Source organism: Micromys minutus (assembly GCF_963924665.1).
Source record: "Micromys minutus genome assembly, chromosome: 1".
NCBI lineage: Eukaryota > Metazoa > Chordata > Mammalia > Rodentia > Muridae > Micromys > Micromys minutus.
Genome location: NC_137969.1, coordinates 223678900 through 223695428, shown reverse-complemented (window position 1 = coordinate 223695428; position 16529 = coordinate 223678900). Strand labels below are relative to the sequence as shown.

The 16529-nt window shown below is 40.4% G+C and overlaps 2 protein-coding genes across 2 annotated transcripts in view; one reads left to right on the top strand and one right to left on the bottom strand.

Annotated features, from left to right (window-relative positions):
• Positions 1-278: 278 nt before the first annotated feature.
• Positions 279-14841, top strand: ATP6V1D (ATPase H+ transporting V1 subunit D). The gene is made up of 9 exons (XM_080909455.1): positions 279-409; positions 4186-4303; positions 7913-7992; positions 9373-9440; positions 9892-9936; positions 11133-11236; positions 11577-11643; positions 12686-12764; positions 14231-14841. Exons 1-9 carry the CDS (start codon positions 369-371, stop codon positions 14370-14372), a joined length of 744 nt encoding a protein of 247 aa, XP_080765581.1. The 5' UTR covers positions 279-368; the 3' UTR covers positions 14373-14841.
• Positions 6295-16529, bottom strand: part of PALS1 (protein associated with LIN7 1, MAGUK p55 family member) — a 100903-nt gene continuing 90668 nt past the window's right edge. The window contains exons 16-17 of the transcript XR_013974866.1: positions 16438-16520; positions 6295-6433 (exon numbers count right to left, since the gene is read on the bottom strand). The gene's annotated coding sequence lies outside the window, so the exon portion shown is untranslated. The remainder of the gene's footprint in view (positions 6434-16437; positions 16521-16529) is intronic.

Below are 16529 nucleotides of genomic sequence, written 5' to 3'. Positions count from 1 at the left end.
GATGGCGCTGTGACGAAAGACGGAAAGCCAAGGAAGAGGAGGAGCGTGATACTCTCCCGACTCATCACTCAGCGCATGCTGAGGGCCGGCGACTCGCCGGAGGGAGGGGCAGTGTAGAGACCCGGAATTCCGGACTGTGCGCGCTTCCACATCCGGGCATTCCTAAAGACCAGCCCTCGCCTCTCCCTCCGTCCTCTCGCAACAGGAACCGGAAGTGGGAGCGGGTTTCCTGGTTGCCCCTTAGCAACGCAAGGGGTCAAGTGACACCATCAGCTGACTCTGGTGAAGGAAGGCTCTGTGGTAACCAGTTCTGGAGGTGTTGCAGTTCCGATTGTCCGGCCGGGGGCCCGAGCCGAGTCACCGTCAGAATGTCGGGCAAAGACCGGATTGAAATCTTCCCTTCGCGAATGTAAGTTAAGGAATAGGACAAGCGACACCGTGTTCAGGCACATCTTCCCGGAGCGCATTTCTGCACACCTTTGGGCACTGGCGAGGTTTCTTGTTTTCTAAGCCGCTCTTGAGCTTTCCCCCGGGGTCTTCCCCTGAGTTCCGAGCGAGGCTTCTTTACAGCCCCTTTCACCTGTTCCTTCTGAGAGAAGAGGCTAGAGAAAGTGGTTCCAGTCCAAAGGAAAAGGGGATCGCCTGCTGGCTTTTTTTGGAGGTCGATGTCTTTACTCATTCATCCCACACACCCTCTGAGCCACACACGGAGTTTACATAACTGAGCAGCCGCCATTTCTGCCTCACAGGGGCTCATCAGTATTGAGGGGTGAGACTTAGAAGCTAAGGTGATCTGACAAAGCTCTCAGATGGGAAGTTAAGTGATGAGAAGCATGTAGAAGGCCCCTAAGCCTAATTGAATGTGTTGCCCTCTCGAAGCTGTAGGTTTCAGTCTCGGATCCCGTCAAATGTCACCTGCTGTGGGAAGGTATCCCTGTATTTCTGAGGTATTCCTACAGCCTTGTGATGTCTGCACTCTTTTCTACCCTAGCAATGCCACTCATGGCACTGTCCCATGGATATTTATTTGGGCTGTCTCCTGGAAGAAGGCATCTTTTGAATGCATAGAAGGTCCATAGAAAAATTGCTCCTTGAACCCTTGCCTTGGGATGTGCTCAGTTGCAGGTTTCCTTTCTGCTTTGGCCTAACATCTTTGTTAGGAGAAATGACATTTGTAAATGAAAAATTGAAGTTTTCTCAAATGCATATAATTTGTGGAAAGTAAAGATTATTCTTATTTGTGTTCTCATCTTCAATTGTCCCTGAAGAAGGGAATCCGTTTTTACTCTGATATTTAGGTCTTTTCATTGTGGTCCTGTTGTCCTGTTTTGGGGCTGGTTTAGGGGTGTATGTGTGTGTGTGTATGTGTGTGTGTGAGAGAGAGAGATACTGTATCATTTTCCTTATCCTATGCTTTTTTTTCTCTCACAGATCTGAAGATTCTTAAATAGTTATATTTAAATCCCAGAGTGAATTTCTGCTAGGGTGCATGTAATATGAAAAGGTTTAATTATTAAGAAAAGAAACCCCTTTTAACTTTCTCCCCACTGACTTTGAAATGACAGGCTATACTAACTGGACAGATGGACTAGTTGTGGAGAAATGCAATGCTTGTGAAACAGCAAAGATCAGGACTACCTTAGGGCGATCTCAAAACCCAGCATGTAATGACCCCATCCAAACTTTACTAAGACTCCAGATTCCAACATGACTTCTGGAAACAAGTTCTCCCCTGAGCCGAGCCCTTAACCCCAACTATAATGACACTGACTAATATCTTCGAGGCAGAGCTCTTGCCTGGCATATAAAGCCCTTGGGTTGAATCCCCAGCACCTAAAAGTAAAAATAATCACTCCTGCCTTAAACAACCAAAACTCAAAGTCAATAGGAGAACTAAATACTTGTTTTGGCTGACACCTGATTGATAGATCCTAGACCTCTCTTGAAAGAACATTTATTAAAAAGGGGTTCTAATTGAATGTATAGTTCATATAAGTCATAAATGTGTCAAGTATCTGAGAGATCCCTTCTTTGCAAGGTAATCAACGGGAAGGACGGGGGTCTCTGTATCTCTGTGGGAGGCTAGAATCCTGACTTCTGTAACTGTCAGAGAGTTGGCACAGTTGACACAACCTCAGGTGTGTCACCAGCCCTTTCTGATTTTCACTTTTCCGAGTCTGCTTGAATGTTACTCATTCTCCTTAAAATGCCCAGGCATGTCTGCAGGAACCAGCGTGGTGTTCACCTTGTTTCTTTTCTGTCAACGGTCTCACTGTTAGAAATAATGTCTGGCCTTATTTAATCACCATTCATAATGCTGATATGTTTTTATTTTTACTTTGGAACTTAATTCAAGACTAGGAGGTGAAAAATTGGGCTTCGTTGGGCTCAGACAGGAGAAATGATAGGTTTGTACTCGTGAAAACTGTTATTTGAGAGCATTCAGCTTGCTAGTTGAGAGGAAGTCAGGGGTGGGAAGTAAATATTTTTTCCAAAGCTCACAGCAGGTTCTTTGTCATATAGTCAGATGTCTTTGATTCAGCAGGAGACAAAGTCACTGTTTTAGGTGAAGGTCAAACTTCTGGTTTGTTTTTTTTTTTTTTTTTTTTTTTTTTTTTTTGTAGGGCTGAGCAGCTCTGAAACAGAAAAGAATAGGTGTAGCAGCCGGTCCAGATCACACAGTACTGATTTTGGTTTCTCCCTCATTTGCTTGGTGGTATTGTCCTATGGAATGGTGCTTTCGTTCATGTATCACCAGAGATGATGAAAGAACATGAAACATGAAAGGAGGTCCAAAAGGGATGTGGTTCAGATGGTGGAGCACTTAGCTTGCACGCTACCCTGGCCTTCACTTACTAGTACTACATAAATCTGGGTGTGCTGCACATGCCTGAAGCATAGCAGGATCAGGAGTTCAAAACCACTCTGGGATATATAAGGCCCTCAAGGGGAAAAAGGCACAAAAACTGGAGTTAATAGAAGTCAGGTAAATCTTGGTTTTGATAATTGTTGGGCAAGTCATTTCTAACTCATTATTATATATCCCAGGTTGACCTTCAGCTTCCAGTCTTCCAAGTGCTGGGATTACAGGTGTTCACCACTTCATATCCAGCTCCAGTTGCTCTTTAGTCTCAGTAACTGAAACCTTCCTATTCACAGAGGTGTAGTCATCTAGAACGACCTTTAGTTTATCAGTCAGTTCAACCCTTTGCTTCAAACTTGTAGGAATCTGCAGTGCTGGGGTGAACCTAAATTTTATCTAATTTTCTTACCACCCCCTCCTCTTTGTATGTGTTAACATTCAAGTACGTGGGTGCATGTGCCTGTAGAGGTCAGAACAGGATGTCTAGTTTCTTCAATTGCTTTTCCCCTCTTTGCCTTGAGACAGCCTCTTATGGAACAGAAAGCTTGTGGTTTGGGCTAGGCTGGCTGTGAGGGTGCTCTCAGGATCTCTGTCCCCTAATGCTGGAGCCACAGGCACATGCAGACATACCTGGCTTCCTCCTGGGTTCTGGCTCCTTATGCTCAAAAAGCAAGTGCTCTTATACCCTGAATCATCTTCCCAGCCCCTCACCCAATCTTTTGAGTCTTAATTCTGGTATTTAGTGTCAACAGTGCAGAATGTTCAGTATATACACTGGTGTGGCTAGCTCTTGCTTGGGCTGGAAACTGAAGCAACTTCACTGGATTAGACTCTGGTGAGTCTAATCACTACAGTCACCAATTGCTAACTACCATTCAGATGGAAAACTGTTCAAGTGCTGTAACATAGCATCTTTCAGGGATGCTGTGTGGAGCTAGGGTCTTGTGCTCCTAAATAAGCCTTATTTTGAATCTTGGGCAAGTCACTAGAATCAAATCTGGTTCAAATTCCTGCTTGCTTGATCTCCAGTGATAATAAGATATTGGTTTATGACTTTATGGTCATAACAGTAACAGGAATATAATATATCATTGTGGATAAAGTATAGAATACACAAAAAATGCAGTCAAAAAACAAGCTCATGTTTTTCCCAAACAAAGCCATTACTAGTTTCCCAAAGAAAGCCATTACTAGTTTCTGTGAGAACTTTGTAGATCTGTTCAATTCTTAGTTTATATACAACAGCATATAGATCTCTCACAGTGGTATTTGTTGTGTCTTTTAAATGTTGACGGTAAATATGTTTGCTTTGTTTTTTGTAGGGCACAGACCATCATGAAGGCTCGATTAAAAGGAGCACAGACTGGTCGAAACCTCCTGAAGAAAAAGTCTGATGCTTTAACTCTTCGATTTCGACAGATCCTGAAGAAGATAATAGAGGTAGAATGGACTTTGTTTAGAACAGGAAATCTACTTAATGTACATCTAAGGAAAATCAAAAATGGCCTTCGGCATTTATACCTTTTTCCCTCCACCTTCCACCTTCCCTCTCACTTTCTCTTCCCCCTTCTCCCTCTTTTTCTTTCTTTCCTTCCTTCTGGTGCTGGGGATTAAGCACAGGGCTTCATTTATGCTAAATATATACCCTACTGCAAATGTAAATATCTCCTTCTTAACTTTTCTTGATATTATTTAAGTCAACATTTCTCCTTTCAAAAATAATAATACCTCTGTAGTAGGTATAATAATATAGAGTTGTTATGTACTGTGTAGGCATATGTACACACAGAAATTTAAGTTTCAGAGAGTTTATTATAAAACGCAAACCCTGTCATGTCTACAGAGTCACGTTACCACATCCTTACCATGCCTGCCTCTTTCATCTCATGTGACTTTTCATTATGTTTTCTGTGATTAAAATGCTTTTACCTTAGTCCTTTCTAAATTGAGGTAGGACCTTGCTTTGTAGGCCAGGATAGTGTAGGACTGAGGCAGTCCTTTTGCCTCAGTCTCTCAGTGCTGTGATTACAGCATACAATACTGTATCTAGCTCCCGCTCCCCAGGAGTCCTTTTGACCTGTTTCTCTGGTCATTCGGATCTCAGCAGAGAGGCTGTTGCCGATCATCCAATCTGAAGCGGCTGCTATTTTTACTTGTGTCCTATCTCTTCATTTTATCTGATGCTGCTACATACTACTGTGTGTTAACTTATTTGATGGTTTCACTCCTACTAGAGAACCTAATTTTCAGAGAGTAAGGACTTGGTCTTTTCAGTACTCATTTCCAGTGCCTGAAATAGTGCCAGCATATAGTTGGTTCAGTTCAGTGTGTTTTTGGGGGATAAATTGTGAATTATACAAAATAGTATATAAATTATACAGAATTGTTCTCAAAACTAAAGGTTCTTTTGCTAGGTGTCTTGCCTTTAGCAGTCCCATTTCTCATTTCTCTGAGTTAGTTTTGACACTTTCTAAATATGAATTTATTTGTTGTAGCGTATGTGCATATGCACATGCTAGAGCACATATGTGGTGTTAGAGGACAACTTTCAGGGGTTGGTTCTTGCCTTCCGTCTTACTGAGGCAGAGTGTCTCCAGGTATCTGCTGCTCTTAACCACAGAGCCCTCTCTCCAGTCCCCGTCTGGCACTCTTTATGAACACCTGGCGGATCTTGAATTCAGAGAGGTCTGCCTGCTTCTACTTCCTAAGTACTAGAATGAAAGGTGTTCAGCACTGTGCCTAGCCCTTCCGGCTTTTATATGGGCTCTGGAGATCAAGATCTAGAACATCATCAGGTGCTTTTGCCCTCTGAGCTGTCTCTCTGACCCCAGTTTTTGTGCATACCCGTGGATTTTAAAATAACACTAGTATTAAATTTTATAGTATTTTTGCCTTTTTCTTCTCCCCTACTCTGTGACATAACATTGACATCTTTATATACCAGTACACAAATCTGTCTTAATCTTTACATTATGGTATTTTATTGTGGATAATGGAATTAATGATGTGGGTGTAGTCAAGTATTTAGTCTTAACAGTGACTTGGGAAGAGGAAATGCTTAAATCCTTTTGTGCATATATGCTAATTTTTTTCAGAAAATAATTTTATAGTCTTTTTCTACGTTATAGGTAACCGCCAAGATTTAATGCTAATTTATAATCAAATTCTGCTTGTTTTTTTAAGACTTATTTATTTATTATACACTGTAGCTGTCTCCAGACACACCAGAAGAGGACATCAGAGCTCATTCCAAATGGTTGTGAGCCATCATGTGGTTGCTGGGAATTGAACTCAGGACCTCTGGAAGAGCAGTCAGTGCTCTTAACCACTGAGCCATCTCTCCAGCCCTTCTGTTTGTTTTCTTATATCCTTCCTAATGGGCATTAATGAAGTTTCTATTTGTTGCTAGTCGGCTGTGCTGTAGTCCATGTCTTCATTCTGTGCTATTTTCAGTTATCTGTGAGCTTGTGCAGCTTTTCATGGTCTCTGGTCATTTGTTTCTTCTCACTTGAAAATGGTCATTATACATTGTGGTAAATGTATAGAACACTAAAAGTACTTTCTTCATATCTGTAAGTTAAAGGACAATTGAAAAGTTTTGAATTCCTTAGATTCAACCTGGGGACTTGTATGTGCTAATGTTCTTCCAAAGAACTGCATCCTGTGCTTTTTAATTTAAACAAGCAAACAACACAACACAACTAAAGCTTCCTAGGTTTTACTTGGCTAACACAGAGTTTAGCCCTTTGTCTCCTCCCCACTTGTCTTAGCCTGGACCTCAGTCCCAGGTAGAGCCACCTGACTTCAGGTCTCCTGCTCCACTTGTCCAGTGTGGGCCTTGGTGTGAGATCTAAATTATACAGGGCTTAGGAAGGCTTCAAAGGGCTATGAAAGTATTGCTTTATTTTGTTGCTTTATAACTGTTTATTTTGAGAGAGTTACTTTTTTGTCCAATTTCTCATGAATTCAATGGCTCAAGCAATCCTCTGAACTTATTAGTCTGTATAATTATGGTTATAGGTGCAAAAGACCACACCTGGCTTATAATTTTTGTTTTGGTTTAGTTTTCTTGCAACAGTTTCATATAACCTTGGCTGGTCTCAACCTGCTGTGTAATGACCATCTTCCTGTCTCTACCTCTTCCCTGCCAGGATTACAGGTGTATGCCTCCACACCTGCTCACTGTGCTTGTGTTTTAAGATTTAGTTTCACTATGTGTATCTGTGTGGGTATAAGTGCTTGCAGAGGCCAGAGGATCCATGTAGAAAGCTGGTCATGATCTCACGGACCTGTAACTCCAGGGTGAATGAGTTGGGGTGGGGTCTTGCTAGCTGCCAGCTTAACTCCAGTTTCAAGAGAGCAAATAAGGGGAGTACAGAGAGCAGGAAAATCAGTGTCTGCCCCTCCCCCACCCCTCTCTCAAACACACACTGGGAGGGAAGGAGAAAATGTACTGGCCTCTTTTACAGATGGGTATTTTTTTGGTGGAAGAATGTTGTAAGGTAGGAATTTGTCATTTTGTGAATGGATGGACAGTGAAATGGCTTTTTTTATTATATAAATTCTCACATAGACCTGGACTTGTTTCTGAATACTGTTCTATTTCTTGTCAGTCTCATAACAGATATTATTTTAACAGATTTTTTTTGATGTTTGTTCAGCTAATTTTTTACTTTTATAACCCAATTTCTCTTCTCTTTAAAAAAAAAAAAAAAGTTGGCTTTCCCAAGCATCACAGTTTCAGATGTACTCTGGACTCGTGTGTCAATGGGTTTTTGGACTCAGTGAATTTAGAAGATGAATTTGAGCAGATCAGCATGTATTTATTCAAGAATAAGTGAGCCTTGCTAGATTCAGCTAAGTGAATTTATTCACTCATGGTTTTATAACATTATCAGGACTATGATCAAAACTGCAGTTTTCTCATTATCAAATCAGTTTTTGAAGCTGATACTTTATAGTTAGCTTAGAATACTGATGATTATTTAAAGGAACTATTAGGACATGATTGTTGTGTAAGCTCTGACTTGTTGGCTTATGCTTTCTCAGACTAAGATGCTGATGGGTGAGGTGATGAGAGAAGCTGCCTTCTCATTGGCTGAAGCCAAGTTCACAGCAGGGGACTTCAGGTAAGATGGCTAACAGGGTGTTTGAAAAGAACTCACAGTGCCTTCAAGTTCAATTAATTTAACAATGTGGAAAACAAAGGCTATTATAATAGGAATACTTTTAATGTCATTAACCATAGCTGCTCCCTTCCTTATAGGTAACTGCCTCTCACCGTCCTAATGGTTTTTATAAGTGCCAAGCACAGAATATTTGATATTTTGAAGCCCATTTTCATTTAACATTTTGCCCTGTTTTCACAGGTTTGTACCCTAAGAAGTCTTACAATTTATGAACCATTTCTCCTAGTGTTGGATCTTTGAGTTAAGTGCTTGATTTTTGAAATCTGAAGAAATGACTGAACATTTTCATATTTCTAGAATGCATTTTTTTTTTTTTTTGAGAATGGAATGCATTATTTAGTTGAGAGCTTTATGGCTTTTATCACATCATTATAGCTTGGCAAAGCATGCACGCATACTTGTTTGTAAGTAGACTATGCCAGTTTATTCCCTCATGATTCTCTTGTAACTCTGGGAGGCAGATGAATGGTGTTACCCAGTGTGCGGTGAAGGTACACGGCTGTATGGACAGAGGTGGAAGGTGTTTGCTGGACTTGTTAGTTTTTTTTGTAATGACACGGGCCCTTCCTACTGCAGGCTTTTTCCTGCCATGAAGGCCTTACACCTGTGGGCCCTGAGTTACACCGTCTGCCAGATGTAGCAGGATAATAGAGCTGCTTACTCTAACTTTTCCAGCAGAAGGGGACCAATAGTGTATATTTTGTGAAGTTAAGGGAATTGTTTTGTTGTAACAGATAATGGTTAGCATGATATCAGAAGAAAGTTAGGATAAAGACTGCAAATAGCCGCTTCACCAAATGAACAGCACACTTAGAAGGAAAAGTTTTCTGCTAGGAATACATTCTCTAAAGTTAAATTTCCACTCACTGAAACACAAGTTGTCCATATACTTTAAATTTGCTTATCCTGTAGTGATTCAGGTGTTAGTTGGGCACTGAGGCCTCCACTAGCTATGTTGAGTTTTGTTTGTTTGTTTGTTCCTGGAATAAAGATGATTACTGGGGGCTGGAGAGATGGCTCAGTGGTTAGGAGCACTGGCTGCTCTTTCAGAGATCCTGAGTTCAATTCCAAGTAACCACATGATAGCTCACAACCATCTGTAATGGGATCTGGTGTCATTGAAGACAGAACAGAACATGCATATGTGTATGTGTGTGTGTGTGTGTGTGTGTGTGTATGTATGTATACATATATATTATATATACATACATATATAATGATTACCGACACAAAGTGACTTCTTATTTCTGGTTTCAACATCCAGTGGGTCCTTGAAGAGTTATTTTTGCAAAGAAGACTTATGCTCTTTCTCTCTCCTAGCACCACAGTTATACAAAATGTAAATAAAGCCCAAGTGAAGATCCGAGCAAAGAAAGACAATGTAGCAGGTAACTGACCACCCATAATCCTTGGAGGGGTAAAGGTGGTAGTTTGCAGTTAATCAGTCCCAGTTTCTCTTAAGTTAGGAACAAGTTGATGGCATGTTAAGAGGTTAGCAACCTAGTTCTAGTACTCAGGATAATTTGAATTTTGAGAAGAAGCAAACTCTTGAGAAGACAAATTCTTAAGTATATTACTTGAAACCATTTACAGTTCTAAAGTTAATCTCTTGATTTTTTAGTATTTGACATAGTATTTCTAGTATTTGGTACTTGGTATAGGAAGCTGGCTAGTTTCTAAGTTCTAGGCTAGCCTGGTCTACATAGTAGAATCTTGTGTTTAAAAAGAAAACAGCCTGCCTGGGGTACACAGTCTGCTTTAGAAGAACCAGACCCAATGAAAGAAAAGATCCAGCCCAGTCTGTCAGTCTATAAACACATCTCATTATCTTTCTAACAGGTGTTACTTTGCCAGTGTTTGAACATTACCACGAAGGAACTGACAGTAAGTGCAGATATCCTAAGATGTATAATTTTAACTGAGAAATACAGGGAGCAGTCATTTGCTTTTCAAAAATGAGGCTTTGTTGTTTATATCAGTCCACCACTTAGACTTCTACACTGTCTCTTTGCTTAAACTGCCTTCATCAAGGACTGTTTATAATTTCTGGTTTGTGTCTTTTAATAGTAGAGTAAAATCTGTGTTCTATGATACATTCTGAATGCTGGGTCTTTCTAGATATTTTTAGCTCACTCCAAGCTTTCTGGAATTTTCCTTTTCTAATTTGGCAGCATTTGTGGGAATAAGTTAAATTTTATCTAGTCTTTTCAAAGCAAAATAATCAACCTTTTCCCATATGAAAATATTCCTTCTGCCATTTCTGTCTCATTGGTTCATGGACTTGTTCACTGAACTGTGCAGCGTGTTAAATGTGGCTCATAGGATAAAGAAAGTTCCCTTGTGCTAACAGCATTGCCCGCTGTCAGCTCATCCATCAAGCATGTAAAGTGGTGAAGTTCCCCTCTAGGGCTAGTGATGAAGCTCTGTGGTAGATAGAGCTCAGCTAGCATGTGTTCCGTGCTGGATTCCATCTCCAGTGCACACGCATGACAAACATGCACACGAACGCACCCGCCTTACTTCTGTCCTTATAGTTACTCTTGTAGTCTTGTAAAAATAAAGTGTTTACAAAAATCAGTATTACTATCCCAATCAGAGAAGCTGAGGTAATCTGCAAGAGATCCAAGAACAGGCTTATGGACCTTCTCTCGGAAGAGGAGAGAGTAGGGATCCTCGTGCATTTCTGTTCTAGCTATACATGGTCTCTGGGGGCACTAGGATAGAGCATAGAACACTAACCAGAAGTGGGGCTCTGACTGTGCAGCTTGAGGAGCTTAACCGTGCTAAGGGGAGACTTTCTCTGAGCAACTTTTGGGGTCACCATACCTCTCATATCTCTCTAATATGAGCCCAGTAACTCATTGGTTACCAAGCAAAACTTAAGTGGGATTGTTACCTTGGTCTGTCACTGGTGTCCTGCTTATGTGAGCTGTGAGTGGGCATTTTGTGTTTGGCATTTGCATGAAACAATAGTAAATATGTCTTTTCTTGTTTGTTATTCTTCTGAATTATATTCCTTTTGGGAATTCACAGAGGATTGTTTACTCTACTTAAAAATGTTGTCTGACTGGCTCTTTCAGGCTATGAACTGACTGGTTTAGCCAGAGGTGGGGAGCAGCTGGCTAAACTTAAGCGGAATTATGCCAAAGCAGTGGAATTACTGGTGGAACTGGCTTCCCTGCAGGTGGGTTGAAGCAGAGTCACATGGGACACTCAACTCAAATGATCTGACTACTGAAGTGGTGGCTTCTTTGCCTTTTATTGTATTGTATTATGCTTTATTGGTGGTACACCTCCACTCTGCTAGACAAGATATCTAGGCTATGAGAATGTTGCTCCACGGAAATGCCACTAGTTCTATAGATATCTCACGTGAATTTTCACTTTCTAAGGCAAGCTGAAAAGAAGTTAGCTGTTTTTTGGGTTCCCAAATGTTTTGTACAAGTACAGTCTGAGTGGGGCTGAGTGTACAAGTATGGCTGACCATGGAGACGCCTTGTTATTAATCTGTCCTTTTATTTCAGACTTCCTTTGTTACTCTGGATGAAGCCATTAAGATAACCAACAGGCGTGTAAATGCCATTGAGCATGGTGAGTCAAAGCTGCTGGGAGGTGCTTTGTTCATTTCCTTGTTCCTCCCTGTCAACTTGTTAGGCAGCTAGGACTCAGGCCCAGCTCATTAGGCTGGAAGGTCAGACTGACCTCTGCCACAGTGAGGAGAGAAATGTGTCCAGCAATACAAAGCACACGGGTGCATCCTGGTAGTTCCAGGTTACCAGCTGCTAAGCTCCTCTGATCATTCTGCAGTTACTAGAGAAGAGATTCTGTTCCTTGAGAGCCTTAGTGCTTTCTTAGGTTCTGTCTACGGTTAAATGATACCTGTTTTTAAAAACACACTAAACATTTATTTTTACATCTCACCTTTAGACTATTGTCTCATTTTGCTATATTATTTTGTATCCTTTATTCCATTATTTAAAACAGTAAAACTGTGTTGACATGTTGGCTGAAGAACTTAATTTTTATAAAAGAAGCATTTATTCAGCCTTAGGTAAGAAAGGAGCAAAGACTGAAGCAAAGAACTTCCTTCAGCTAGTGACCTAACAGTATTATCTAAAAATACTTATGGATATACTACTTGGTAGTGCTTTAGCACAGCCTAGGCAGGTGTTCTATCCCTGAGCTACACCCTTATCCCTGGAACATATTTCTTGTCTGCTGTTTATAATGTCAGTCTGAACTCAAATTTAGGGAGCTCACATTCCAGAAGAATGTATGTAAAGCAGATCTGAGCAACACATACACTGGTCACAGCACTTAACATAGTTCTTATGTGTTTTAAGGTGACGGCTTTACTGTTATCTGTTCAGGTACTTAGGGTCCAGTGTTGGATCTGTTTTGGCCCAATATGGTATCTTTACATAGAAAAGATACTGGAAAGGTAATACAAAATATTTACAAGGTAATTTATTTGGCTAGATTATATCTCCTTTATTTTGTTTTGTTCTCTAAGTTTACTGCATCAAGTGTACATTAATGCTACAATTAGAAAATAGTAAGTATTATTCAGATAAATACTGATGATCTTTTGGAAGAGTGGTTAAGTTCTCACACACATGTTTTTAAACTCTAGTCATCATTCCCCGGATTGAACGCACCCTTGCCTATATCATCACAGAACTGGATGAGAGAGAGCGAGAAGAATTCTATAGGTTTGTTGAAATGAGCACGTAGTTTTTTTTTTTTTTTTTTTTTGTTTTGTTTTCCATATGTGCAGTTTTGTTTGCTCAGTGACTCATGTACTTTTGAATAAGTAAAGTTGGTATTTTATCCTGATAAATAAAAAGCAAGAAATAAATGTTGGGCATGTGGTACTTGCTTCTAATCCCAGAACTCAGAAGGCAAAACTGTAAGCTGTTTAAGGCTATCTATCCTGGGCTGTATTAGAATATACACTCAGAGGAAAGAAAACTGAAAGAAGAAATTATAACAGTAGTCCCCTCTGCCTGCATTTGATTTTCCATTTCAGCTGACTGTGGCTAACTGTAGTCCAAAAATGTGAAATAGAAAATCAGAGACCTCATGTCGGTTTTCAATTGTATGCTGACAGGTGACGAATCCTTTCATCTAACATACCCACCCTGTACACTACCTGCTGTCAGTCACTTAGTATCCATCTGTCACCAGAGCAGATATCCGCTGTCCCATTACAGCGGTGCTGTTTCCTTTAAGAGGTACAAGTTTTTGACTTATGGGAGTGATTGTTAATCCATTACTATCCTTAATTTTTAATTTAAACTTTATTAATTTTTAACCACATTTGTTTTAGTATACAGATGGAAAGTTTACCTACAAATGGCTGACCATGCATGAAAAAGCATAATATGCAAACTTTCAGATGTGCAAGTCTTGGGAAGTATACCCTGCAGAGAGCAGGGCTAACTAGTGTATTTTCAAAGGCTGCTGAGATCATTGTCATGTTTTGCATACAGATCAAACATGGCAAAAAATTTATGCATCAGAAAAAGTAGTAAAATAATTCTTTAAAACAAAAGAGTGATTGGGTTGGTTATCTCTACATAAAACGTGAAGAAACTGGACTTGAGCAGCCACCCAGCAAGCAGTATTGCACATTGAATATGTGCAGGTAACAAAAAGTACAAGGAAATCCCAACGGATGAATCATACTAGAGAATTACCCCACTAAGTGGTGAGAAATCATGATGCCCACTGACTGTTTAGGAAGATTTAGAGCAGTACGGGGAAATAAATATTAAACAAAGGGATTGTGCTCTAAGTTCGTGTTAGTGGAAAGCAGGCGAAAGGAGTGCTTGGGGAAGCATGCTGGTCTTAGCTCTTGAAGCATCTCAGTGTAACATAGAACTATAGTTATCTTTCATGTTTATGGTTATAGTGACTTAAAGAATGCAAAAGTGGAATGCTCAGAATCTGTTCCATTACAAAATGGGTTTCAAGTTTTACTTCATATAGGATAGGGTATAGGGTTATTGCAATCAGGTATTAGTATTGTCCCACAATATTCTGAGATGAGTTTTTAATTACTGAAAATCAAAGTTAGATTCTAGTGTCCCATGTTTATTGCCTAGTTACAGAACCTGCAGACATTCGAGTTTCTTTGCACTAAAACAGCATTTAGCATGCAGTCCCCTTCTTGCAGGTTAAAGAAAATACAGGAGAAGAAAAAGATTATTAAGGAAAAATTCGAGAAGGACTTGGAACGGCGGAGAGCAGCTGGAGAGGTGATGGAGCCTGCCAACCTGCTGGCTGAGGAGAAGGATGAGGACCTGCTGTTTGAGTAGCTGCCCCCTGCTCCTTTTAACTCAGTGTATAGGTCCAGGATGTGTGGATATTTATTTTGGAATAAGAATGTCTCTGGCTGTAAGATTATCAGAATGCCTTGTGAGACTATTTTTCCTGAATCATAATTCAGCAACCTGAGGTTTGTAAAACCTGCCCAGCAACTTACAGAATTTCCTCTGTGAAAGTGTCTTACCATTCATTTACAATAGTTTGACTGACATGTTGAAAACTTTAGGAAATACTTACTATAAACATTCACGGCCTCAGGCAAATGCTGTGAGCAGCCTTTCTTCCTACCCACTTGCAAACCTTGGCGCTGTTGTCCAAGGCTGTGTGGCCATTGTGTTACTGTGGACTCCTCAGCTCTACACCTACTTTTTCTTTGCACGATATGTCTGTCTGTGTGTAATGGAAGCAGTTCTGCTCATTTAAATGTGACTTACAAACAGAGTAAAATGATTTAAAACACACTGTTCCTTTTTCTTTTTGAGAATTAGCTAATAATAGTGACTGTGTTCTCCTGCTCCGATCACCACCTTCATCCATTGAGCCATCTCACCGACCATATATGTTTACTCAATGTTTTGGTTTTTGGTGTGTGCATGTACACGTCTGCATATGCATGTGGAGGCTATCTTTGTTGAGATAATCTCACTGACTTGGAGCTTGCCAAACAGGCTAGACTAGCAGGCTAACAAGCTGCAGGGATCTGTCTCTGGCATTCCAATGCAGGAAATTATACACATGCACTACTAAGATGTTCTTTTCTACATGGGTTCTGCATGGGGTACTGAACTCCTCTCTTTTAGCAAACCCTTGGGTCATCTCCCCAGCCCACATCTTTTTTTATCATTTGTCTTTTTTGTATTTAAAATTCTAGGTATCTAGGAGCAAGATAGAAAGCCTGTTTCAGAGGACTTCATTTGTAGGAAACCAGAAAAAATGTCAAGTTCACATGCACACACCAAAAAGTTTAAGTAGGTAAACTTCTGTAGTCAGTGAGATGGCTCAATCCCACAAAATCAGTTTTGTCCTGGGACCCACACGATGAAAGGAAAAACTGACTTATGTGAACTGTGCAATGACCTGTTTCACACACTCCCCACAGTAACACTGAACTGTTCAGCAAATAACTTTGTGAGGTGTAAATTGTACTATTTTAGCTGTGCATTTGGAGAAATGGAACAGATTGTATAGGTTAAACAGCATAGGTGGAATGAATACAAGTCAAAGGAATCTTGATTCCATAGGCATAATCCCTGAGCCAACCAGGCACTGCTTTTAGTTTGGAGATGGACACATTTAGGTTATTTATTTATTTATTTACATTTGAAAACACTGGACTAAAGGCATTTAGATTTCTCATGTAGTCAGTAAAGTTCTGGTGCTTACTAGGCTTGCTTAAACTGCCTACAGATTTACAGATAACTTCCTATTTAGATAACATCACATGCTCCGGAGTGGTTTGGAACTCGGCATCCTCCTGCTTCAGCTTCCTGAGTGCTGGGATTGTAGGCACACACCATCACATTCAGCTAAAACTTTAAATGGCTTTATGGTTTCACATTAAAAAGTCAAGATTACAAAGTGGGTAAACACTGTTGGGTTTGACTGGGAGTGAGCTGATCCAAAGTAGATCAGGAGTGGGAAAGAAAGCTGGAGTGTGTCAGGTTGCATATAAAACTTTGTGATGTGGCCTTCAGGCGATAAACAGTGGGAGTAGTAAGTGCCAACCACTCACAGTCAGTCCCTGGCTGCCCTAAAGTAGATTTGTCTGTTTTATACGTCTTCCCTCTGAAAAGTTTTGTGCTCACAATTTTAAGTTGACTATTTTAAATACTTTTCAGGGGGGGGGGGGGTAGTGCATGCCTTTAATCTCAGCACTTTGGAGGCAGAGGCAGGCAGAATTGTGAGTTCCAGGCTAGCCTGGTCTACATAGTGATTTCCAAGAGTTGAATACAGTCCTAACTGTATATCAAGACCCTGTCTCAAAACAACAACTAAAAGCTTGTTTGTTCTAACCAATAAACAGGACTATTTATGCTAAAGGACATCCACACTTACACTGTAACTTGTATTCCACTCAGTTTCCAGCAGTGTTGATCCTGACAATCCCTTGAAGGAGAGAGGTCTGTATGTACACAAACCTTGGATAG